The 9,792-nt window shown below is 30.2% G+C and overlaps 4 protein-coding genes across 4 annotated transcripts in view; 1 reads left to right on the top strand and 3 right to left on the bottom strand.

The window, feature by feature from the left end:
* The window catches only part of LOC119602969 (peroxisomal membrane protein 11B), a 1,354-nt gene extending 1,125 nt beyond the window's left edge, over window positions 1-229 (bottom strand). Inside the window, exon 1 of the mRNA XM_037954810.1 lies at window positions 1-229. This exon is cut by the window's left edge and continues 228 nt beyond it. The gene's annotated coding sequence lies outside the window, so the exon portion shown is untranslated.
* A 2,020-nt stretch (window positions 230-2,249) lies between these two features.
* On the top strand, window positions 2,250-3,277 carry LOC119602972 (transmembrane protein 208). Its single transcript, XM_037954814.1, has 4 exons — window positions 2,250-2,508; window positions 2,570-2,725; window positions 2,796-2,932; window positions 2,997-3,277. Exons 1-4 carry the CDS (start codon window positions 2,503-2,505, stop codon window positions 3,217-3,219), a joined length of 522 nt encoding a protein of 173 aa, XP_037810742.1. The 5' UTR covers window positions 2,250-2,502; the 3' UTR covers window positions 3,220-3,277.
* A 122-nt stretch (window positions 3,278-3,399) lies between these two features.
* LOC119602970 (probable methylthioribulose-1-phosphate dehydratase) lies at window positions 3,400-4,907 on the bottom strand. The gene is made up of 5 exons (XM_037954811.1): window positions 4,716-4,907; window positions 4,549-4,643; window positions 4,139-4,252; window positions 3,715-4,071; window positions 3,400-3,655 (listed from the first exon to the last, which is right to left on the bottom strand). The coding sequence occupies exons 1-5, from the start codon at window positions 4,743-4,745 to the stop codon at window positions 3,577-3,579; spliced, it is 675 nt and encodes a 224-aa protein (XP_037810739.1). The 5' UTR covers window positions 4,746-4,907; the 3' UTR covers window positions 3,400-3,576.
* A 145-nt stretch (window positions 4,908-5,052) lies between these two features.
* LOC119602971 lies at window positions 5,053-6,410 on the bottom strand. The gene is made up of 3 exons (XM_037954813.1): window positions 6,215-6,410; window positions 5,542-5,897; window positions 5,053-5,486 (listed from the first exon to the last, which is right to left on the bottom strand). Exons 2-3 carry the CDS (start codon window positions 5,893-5,895, stop codon window positions 5,187-5,189), a joined length of 654 nt encoding a protein of 217 aa, XP_037810741.1. The 5' UTR covers window positions 5,896-5,897; window positions 6,215-6,410; the 3' UTR covers window positions 5,053-5,186.
* Window positions 6,411-9,792: the final 3,382 nt, after the last annotated feature.

Genomic DNA, 9,792 nt, shown 5'->3' with positions numbered 1-9,792 from the left:
TCAAAAAGAAAACAAGAGATTAGAAAGATATTAGAGATGGCAAATGAAATTTTCATATTGTACCAATTAGCTTTAAAATAGGTACTTTTTAGACACTAATTGTACCAATTATTATATCTTTTCCAAAGACCAAATCAAGACATCATTAAATTTTCTCGTCCCCTTTTGTTCTTTCTATGAAGCAACTTTGTTTCAGCAATTTCTGTTTGATTACTATTGATTTGTTTCTGTATGAACGAGAAATTACCTAAATTTTAATTAGTTTTGTAGTCAGTGGCAAGGTATATTTATTTTATAAGGTAGTGTTAACAAAACAGCTGACTATTTTTTGCTCACATTCATGTTTTTTCGCCGCGGTGTAGAGTTAATGTCAAACTTTGTTTACGTTTGGTTAATGTATGCAAAATGTCAAAGTTTGTTTATATTTTTAATTTGACATTTAAAAGTGTGCTTTTAAAAGTAAAACTAAATTTATAATCAAATTGTGAAAAATTGTGAGTGATAAAAGTGTTATTATTGTGAAATTAAAAAAAAAACAATGCGCTGTTGCAAAATATGTGGGAAGAAAGTGGAGGCTGGAGGTGGGACATTTTTTAATGTGCCCAAAGACATTCAAAAAAGAGAAAAATGGAGTGAGGTCTGTAGTTTAAGATTTCACTAAAAACTTGAAAAGGCAATTATTTAAAATAATTATATCCATAAATAATTGTTGAGCCTTTGTGTCCTTCTGCTGCAAACAAGCCTTCCACTGATCAGCCGACAAACGTTATTTTAGCATTTTCTTGTCTAGACCGAAGAGTGTTCCTAATAGGGAAAATCATTAAACAACTTTCTAAACGCTGGACAAATTCTTTGGCTACTTACGAAGAATTTTAACAATTTTATTATATTTCAAAAAATCTTTTATTTACAAACAACTTTTTTTTTTTTAATTTTTACAAATTCGCCTCATATTATAAATCAGCTGTTTTTGACATTGTGCCTACACCAGAATTCGCCTAAACAAAAACAAATACTGTACAGTGTTGTATTTCGATTCGCCCAAGTTTTTTTGAATTCGCCCTTAACACTACCTTATAAAATAAATATACCTTGGTCAGTGGTTTACAATTGTGCTTGTACAAAAAATAGTACAATTGTACCAACATTGCCAACCCTGTCAGATATTACTTTTATTGAGATGCCAGACTGGAAGTTTGTTAACGTTGTTAGGGTTTTCGAACAAACGATTAAAATTATAAAATATTTTTTAATTTTTTTAATAATATATATTTTTACTTTTTAGAATTTTGTTTGTTCTTAGTAGGATTTTATAGTTGAAACAAAATGTCGACTTTTAGTTTTTTTGTATTTTATGAAATGTCGTCATTAAAAAATGCAGTTTTCAATTATATGTTTAGCAACTTTGTCGATGCGTATTTATCATTTATAAATATAGTTGATTGTCCGAAAGTCGATTTATTAAATTCAATTGTTGAAACAAAAAAGAGACTTTTAAAATTATTGTTATTTACGTAAAGTCAGTTTTTCCGACTTTACAACATTTGTCAACTTTGTTCACTTAAGGCCCAAATAGACTACACAAGCGGCTTATCAAACATACTTTTTTCATTCGCTCACACTTTTTTCATTCGCACACAAAATCGGTGTTTGCACGAGTAATGTTTGTGTAATCATTGCTCGTGCAAACACCGATTTTTTCACGTTTTTGTGGACTTTCAAAGATACAGATGTCAATTTTTCTTAGAAATGTAAATTTTTTGAAAAATTTTTTATTATTGAATATAAACCATACAAATGGTTTGACAAAAATTCAATATGTTTGTGTAAAAATCAAAATTTTTTAATTTTTGTACAAACAAACAGCAAGCATTTGTACAAACACGAAACATCCTCATACACTACACAAAAGGCTTGCACAAACGTAAAATATTGGTATGTTTGTCAAGCCGCTTGTGTAGTCTATTTGGGCCTTTATTGTAGCAAAAAAATCAGCTTATAAATATTTTCTTATATTGACATTTTCTACTTTCGACTTTTTACAATTTATGAAAAGTCGACTTTTATACATTTTTCCACAAGACAATATTTACAACTACCATTTATTTCAACAAAAAGTTGATAGTTCAAAAGTCGATTTAAAGATCACTTTTTTCGAAAAGTTGAAATCGACTGTATTCTTGATAAATCGTCAATCTTCTGAAAAAGTCAAATAATCGATTTTGTTAAAAATCGACTTCTTGTTTACTTTCAAAGAAAGCAATTAAAAAAATGTTTGAGAACACAAACTAAAAACAATACCGTGTAAATGCCACCTAAATTGACATTTACTGTCGTGTCTTGTTTGACGCGTGTCATCACACACAATCGTAAACAGAGCAGTTGTCACTTGCTACAAAAAAGAGAAAAACCCTTGAGAAAAAGAAGAAATAGAAAGTAGATCTGGTCAACGAATCGTTTTTCAAGTTTTTATTAATAAATTTTCAATTAAATCAATTAAATATGGCGGTAAGTAGATCCAAAATCGCAAAAATTCCAGCTCTTAGTAATAACAACATGATTAAAACAGCCACAACAAAAGGGCAAACAAGGCACAAAAGGAGCCAAACAGATAGTGGAAGAGAACAAGGGCACCTTAAGTTTTTATCGTAATATGGCCTTAGGAAGTGCAGCCGCCTCTCTGTTAGTTAATTTTATATTCTTTGAAGTAGGCAAGGTGACAGTGGTAAGTGGTAAAACAAACAAAAAATCCTCCTCAATAAGTTATAAAATAATGTTCTTTCTGTTTTTAACAGATTATGAGTATTTTGGCTTTGTTAACCTTGGGGGCTGCCTATCAGTTTATGGCTTTTATGTCTAAACCTAAATTTTCCGAAACAGGAGCTTTAGTGGATTCTGGCAATGATTTGAATATGGAAGGTGGTATTGCGGAGTAAGTTAACTATCATTTCTATAAGGGAACTTTATGTTAAGTTTTAAAATCTATTAATTTGTAGAAATGTCAAGGACTTGATTATTTTAACCTCGGGCACCATGTTGTTGGTACTAATCTCCAATTACTTTTGGTATTTGTTATTATTGGCACCTCTCAGAGCTTTATGGATGCTTTGGGGTAGTGTAATTAAACCTTGGTTGGATCAAAAGAATGAACAAGAGGAACCCGAAATCAATGAGAAAAAACAACGTAAAATGGAGCGTAAAATGCGTCGCATGAGATGAAAACTTTCTGCATATTAGTTTTATTTAATAAACTAGTTTAGAAATTAATTGCTTAAGACGCCAATACAATTTTGTTTTATAAAAGGAAACGGAGTCAAATGGGGAATGAGGGAAGCTTTCTATGTAAATTATTCCTACCTACAAACACCTGCATACTTAAAACTTAAGCTACCATCTAAGTCACTAGCTACCAAGTCATCGAATGTGATGCCAGAATTTTTGTTTTTATTATTTTTTTATGTTATACAATTTATAATTTTTCAGAGATTTTTTAATTTTTTAAACAAAAAATAAACCAAGAATATGTATTTTTAACTTAAAATACAAACAAAAATTATTAACAAAATATTTTAATGTTTAAGGAAACTTTTCAGGATCTAAACCGGCTTTCTTCATTTCAACCGCCACCGAAAACAAATAATCATAACATTCCGCCCTATAGAAGACAAAGTTAATAAAAATAATCTATAAATTATAGAGTTAATTAACACTTACATAGTTTTGGCCTTTTCCCATGTGGCACCCCAAACATAAACACCATGACGTCTCACTAAAATCGCTGAACAACCAGGATATTTCATCATGGCTGCATACATAGAATCCGCCAAATCTCTTTCGAACGGAGTATTCTCTATAATAGGCACCACCAATTTTTCATCATAACGTAAATAACGTTTTGATTCATCATCAAAAATGCCTTTAATCATTTCCAAGTGAGTGCAACGGAATTCCTCTCCGGGCCACAATAAAGTAGCCATAACAGCATGCTGGGAATGTGTGTGTATAACAGCGCCCGCATTACGATGACGATAGGCCAACATAAAGAGTGGTGTACATTGACTTTTGGATAAACTTTGAAGAAAATGGAATTTTTTTTTATTTAATTGAAAAGTTTAGTTAATACGAATTGAAAACTTACTGCTTATAATCGGGCGGAATTTGTATATCTTTGCCCTCTTCGTCCTGTACAAATAAATCTTCGGGTAAAATGCGTTCCTTTTGTACACCACTGGGAGCTATGTAAATTTCATTGCTAGAAATGTGCAAAAATTTATAAAGTAAATATTTTCCTGAATTATTTTTAAACTTAAGCTTTGTTATTACATTTTAGAAGATAGAAAACGTGACAACCTTGAAAAGTAAAATCTTCTGAAATATGTACATTCTAATCATAACATTTTTGTTTCGCAATGACCTTTTAAACTCCATGGTTTGAATCTTTGCTATTACGATTTAAACTATTGCGTTATGGAAATAACTTTCTTTCTACTAAAATTAGTCTGCAGTTTCATAATTAAAGTACATATTTAATAACTTTTTTTAACTTACTTCAATTTAATCGAAATACCACCACCGGTACCAGTAACCCATCCCAAATGATAAAACTGTTGACATAAAGCCGGTATCAATTTGCGAGGATGCTCCTGTTATTGAGATGAAATTTCAAAATATTTTTTGTACTTTAACAACAAATTTATCTCAATAATCGTACTTACCAAAGGCAAATTGTCGTAAATTGAAGACATCTTAACACTTGCTTATAAAGTTTTTACTAAATAACTGATAACAAGTACGAGATAACAATAATAATTACCAAAATTTACAACAATTTCATTCAACAACATGAATAAGTAACAGAAGAGTCCGGTGCCGAACAAATAAAATGAAACGGCTTTCGATGTTTGCCGTTGTTAAAAAGTAGTGAAATTAATTACAATTGCTACCGCTGACGACAAGCAACAGTCGAAAAACATTTTTCATATATAAAAATTGTTATTTCATTTAAACTTTTCAAGTTTTTTATCCAATTTGAAAAATAAATATAATAACATAAATAAAATTTAACAAAAATATAAAAATTATTAAAACTATTTTAAAAGAAATCAACTAAGAATACGTACATCCTACATACATAAGATTTTATGAAAAATAAAGCACTTTGGAATTTTCTACCTAAACACCGATTTCTAAAATCTGCTTACTTTGTCTTTCAATAAAAAATAAATAAAAATAGTTATCAACAATTCCTCCACAGCTGCATCGTCCTCATAAGAGTTTTCTTCTTTATCCAAAAATCCTTCCGCTAATGCAATTAGTTGCTCTACTAATGAACCCTCATCTTTCTCTTTCAATAAAAAATAAATAAAAATAATTATCAACAATTCCTCCACAGCTGCATCGTCCTCATAAGAGTTTTCTTTTTTAGCCAAAAATCCTTCCGCTAATGCAATTAGTTGCTCTACTAATGAACCCTCATCTTCTCTTTCCTAAATTGGTATGAAAAGTAAGTTTTTTTACTACATATTACTCATTTCCACTTACCACGTCATGCATGGACGGTGTAATAACTTTAGCACCATATTGTTCGTCCAAGAATTTTAATTTATCGAAGAAAAACCATTTCGGCTTGTAAATATTGTCTTTAGACGATCCATTCCTCATGCTGTTTTGCACCTTCCGCTTTTCCCGACGGTATGAAGATCGAAATGTATTTATTTTCTTTAACACCATATCCTTATTCGCCTCGGGATAAAGCTCTTTCATTTTCTCAATTAGAATTATATACGCCTCTTCTTTCAATGTTTTATTTTTGTATTCTTTACTTTTAAAACGCCATAATGCTGGATGTGAGTGGTATATCTCCAGAAATTCTATCCAAAATGCTTTGGTATCCATAGCTATTGTAGAATCGATAAGAACAAGATATTTATAAGTAAATATCAAAGAAAATCTATGTCTACATATGTATATTCTTATAAAAAAAACTGAATTCGAAAACTTTTGTGAGACACTGTAAAAATTTCGAACAAGCCAAGATCATCAATAGATTTTATTCGATAAGTTTTGTTTGTAATAATTACGAATAAGACCCATTATCTATACTTGGAACAGTTGAAACTATTTTTTCAACTCCAGGAGTGCAGAGTAGAGTACTGCAGCATTGTGAGCAAGACTTTATACATACATACCCACTTTTGTACATATATGTACTTACTTTTCTACTAAAAGCACAGTTAAAATTTTAAAACAATAAGTTGACACTGAAGAAAATAATTGAAACTTAATAACAATTAACTGAATTTGCATAAAATAATTGCTTAAAAGAATGTAGAAAATATAATGCAAAAGTTTGCTCCGAGTTTTTTTGTGGTACGTTTCAAACGTTTTAAAATTTAAATAGTCATTCCTGTGACTAGTGTTGAAAAGTCATTTCAATTATGTACCCGTATTTCTAATAGTTACTTTTGCCGTAACCACTTAAATAAATTATTTATTACAGTTAACCAATTAATATGGGTCAAAAGTGTTAGTTTCGATTAAATACAAGACTGTCTTAATAAAAAAAAAACAAGTTAAGACTATAGATTAGTGTATAGTATAGACTACAACATAATCTATAGTCTAGATGATATCTAATCTATAGTCTAGACTATAGACTAATCTATAGTCTAGACTATAGACTAATCTATAGTCTAGACTATAGACTAATCTATAGTCTAGACTATAGACTAATCTATAGTCTAGATTAAAGACTAATCTATTGTCTAGACTATAGACTAATCTATTGTAGACTTTAGACTAGACTGCTTTTTTATCTTCTATGGAAGATATCTTCTTAATGTTTGTAGGGTATAGTCTATACTGTATGCTAGACTATAGACTAAACTATAGACTAGATTATGGGCCCTATAAAGTATATATTCTGAATTCCTATAGATTGAGAAGAACATTTAGATTTGTCCATGTGTTTCCTGAAATCAAGTTGCTGATTACTCCAGATATTTTATTTGATTTACATATGCAGTTATTTCATAATTAAAATAGGAAATAAATTAGTGCTTTTCATTGTTATGTTCGAAAAAGCACTAAATTAACAATGTTACCTTATTGACTATTAAGGTAATCGTTTTTGTCAGTACTCGGTAGTCAATAATGTCCAAAAAACAGTGTTTTGAAAAGTGACCTCACAAGCCAAGCGGATTATTTGCATTTACAACAACAACAGGCAAGCTGTGACAGTACATAACTCATTAACAAAAACAAATTGCCAGTGGTTTTTGTAATTTTTTGCATTTGTTGTAGAAAGTGACATCTTCTTTAAATAATTTTGCAAAAAGAAAAGAAAAATATTCGAGTATTCATTATTGTAAATTTATTTTTCTGAGTGGTGAAAAGATCGGTAATTTCTTTTATATTTTATTAAGTAAAATTATAAAAATTTAATTAAACATTAAAAGAATTTATTGTTTTATTGAAGTTTGTACTATCAAATCCAACAAATTGTATAAAAAATGTAAAATAAAAAGTGTTAAATGTAATGCGTAGGAAAAAAGTTACCACCTAAAACACGTTTGGGCAAAAATTTAATATTTTTCAATTAAATATTAAAGTTTTAAAAGGCATTTTATTATATTTAATAATTATTGATTTTTTATAATAGTTAAACTCTTTTAAGCTTAAAAATTAATGAAAAAAATTATAAAATTTCATTGGAAACAAATATTGATTTTTTGCCACAATTTTTTGTTGCCTAATACCAGTTTTGCTGTGGTAAATTTTTGCAAAAAATAAAGAAATAATTACTGGAAAAATACCTTAACCTAATTTAAAATATCATTAGCTATTTTTTGTAATATTTAATTTGTAGTTTATGCAAATTTTCTATGAATTAAATGCCAATGACTTTCACTTGTGTGACCAAAAGAAAAAAAACCTAAAAAAGTGTAAAAAATGAGTCTCCGGTGTGTTTTAGGTTTTTATTCATTTTGCTGTGTGTTTTTTGTTTTTACTTCTTTTCTATGACGTGTTCATCATTGTGTTTTGTTTATTATCGCCTTTCTTTTATAGTTTGCATTCGTAAAATAAAAACTCCGGTATTTTTTTATTTGTATAAAACAAATAGAAGAAAATAGTGTAAATAAAATTTAATTCTTCAACATACAAAAACAACTAAGGTAGTAGTATAGCGGATATAGCACGCTTAATGTTAACCCTTCATTGCAAATTTACGAATTTAAGTGTTTTCCAAATGAACTCCATTAAATATAAGGTAAAGCTCTATTGTTCGTTAGTTGCCCAGTCCACATATGCTGTCACGGCGTGAGAAGATCCATCTGAAACAAAATAGTAATGAGAGGAAGAGCGGACAAACGAATGAGAAAAAAACAAAGGGTAGTTAAGTTGGACGCTATTGGCTAATGTATTGAATAGTCTATAGTCCAGTCAATAGACTTGTCTATAGACCAGTCCATTGACAAGTCTAGGAACTAGTCTATGGACTATTCTAGTGAATAGCATATGGCCTAGTCTATTGAATAGCCTAGCGACTAGTCTATTAACTATTCTCTTGAGTAGCCTATGAATTAGCGTATCAAGTAGTATATAGACTACTATATGGATTAGTTTATAGACTAAATTATAGACTAGGCTTTTGGCTAGTCTCTAGAGTCAAATAGAACTGAACTAGAACTGAACTAGAACTTATTTAGAACTGAACAAGAACTGAACTAGAACTGAACTAGAACTAAACTAGAACTGAACTAGAACTGACATAGAACTGAACTAGAACTGAACTAGAACTGAACTAGAACTGAACTAGAACTGAACTAGAACTGAACTAGAACTGAACTAGAACTGAACTAGAACTGAACTAGAACTGAACTAGAACTGAAGAACTGAACTAGAACTGAACTAGAACTGAACTAGAACTGAACTAGAACTGAACTAGAACTGAACTAGAACTGAACTAGAACTGAACTAGAACTGAACTAGAACTGAACTAGAACTGAACTAGAACTGAACTAGAACTGAACTAGAACTGAACTAGAACTGAACTAGAACTGAACTAGAACTGAACTAGAACTGAACTAGAACTGAACTAGAACTGAACTAGAACTGAACTAGAACTGAACTAGAACTGAACTAGAACTGAACTAGAACTGAACTAGAACTGAACTAGAACTGAACTAGAACTGAACTAGAACTGAACTTAGAACTGAACTAGAACTGAACTAGAACTGAACTAGAACTGAACTAGAACTGAACTAGAACTGAACTAGAACTGAAGCTAGAACTGAAGTAGAACTGAAGTAGAACTGAAGTAGAACTGAACTAGAACTGAACTAGAACTGAACTAGAACTGAACTAAAACTAGAACTGAACTAGAACTGACATAGAACTGAACTAGAACTGAACTAGAACTGAACTAGAACTGAACTAGAACTGAACTAGAACTGAACTAGAACTGAACTAGAACTGAACTAGAACTGAACTAGAACTGAACTAGAACTGAACTAGAACTGAACTAGAACTGAACTAGAACTGAACTAGAACTGACCTAGAACTGAACTAGAACTGAACTAGAACTGAACTAGAACTGAACTAGTACTGACCTAGAACTGAACTAGAACTGAACTAAAACTGAACTAGAACTGAACTAGAACTGAACTAGAACTGAAGTAGAACTGAAGTAGAACTGAACTAGAACTGAACTAGAACTGACCTAGAACTGAACTAGAACTGAACTAGAACTGAACTAGAACTGAACTAGAACTGAACTAGAACTGAACTAGA

This window comes from Lucilia sericata, unplaced genomic scaffold (genome assembly GCF_015586225.1).
Source record: "Lucilia sericata isolate MDLA Ls3-8-SP2 unplaced genomic scaffold, ASM1558622v1 Contig000266F_arrow, whole genome shotgun sequence".
NCBI classification, from domain to species: domain Eukaryota; kingdom Metazoa; phylum Arthropoda; class Insecta; order Diptera; family Calliphoridae; genus Lucilia; species Lucilia sericata.
This window is presented reverse-complemented; position numbering and strand designations above follow the sequence as displayed.

What these genes read in the sequence shown, in the direction of transcription:
- LOC119602970 (XM_037954811.1), bottom strand. Translation starts at nt 4,745, where the DNA reads ATGTCTTCAATTTACGACAATTTGCCTTTG. An exon ending in ATTCCGCCCGATTATAAGCA is followed by an intron (nt 4,072 to 4,138) that starts GTAAGTTTTCAA and finishes TTTTCTTCAAAG; the next exon opens with TTTATCCAAAAGTCAATGTA. An exon ending in TGGGAAAAGGCCAAAACTAT is followed by an intron (nt 3,656 to 3,714) that starts GTAAGTGTTAAT and finishes TGTCTTCTATAG; the next exon opens with GGCGGAATGTTATGATTATT.
- LOC119602972 (XM_037954814.1), top strand. An exon ending in AAGTAGGCAAGGTGACAGTG is followed by an intron (nt 2,726 to 2,795) that starts GTAAGTGGTAAA and finishes TGTTTTTAACAG; the next exon opens with ATTATGAGTATTTTGGCTTT. An exon ending in ATGGAAGGTGGTATTGCGGA is followed by an intron (nt 2,933 to 2,996) that starts GTAAGTTAACTA and finishes ATTAATTTGTAG; the next exon opens with AAATGTCAAGGACTTGATTA.
- LOC119602971 (XM_037954813.1), bottom strand. Translation starts at nt 5,895, where the DNA reads ATGGATACCAAAGCATTTTGGATAGAATTTCTGGAGATATACCACTCA. An exon ending in CACCGTCCATGCATGACGTG is followed by an intron (nt 5,487 to 5,541) that starts GTAAGTGGAAAT and finishes ATACCAATTTAG; the next exon opens with GAAAGAGAAGATGAGGGTTC.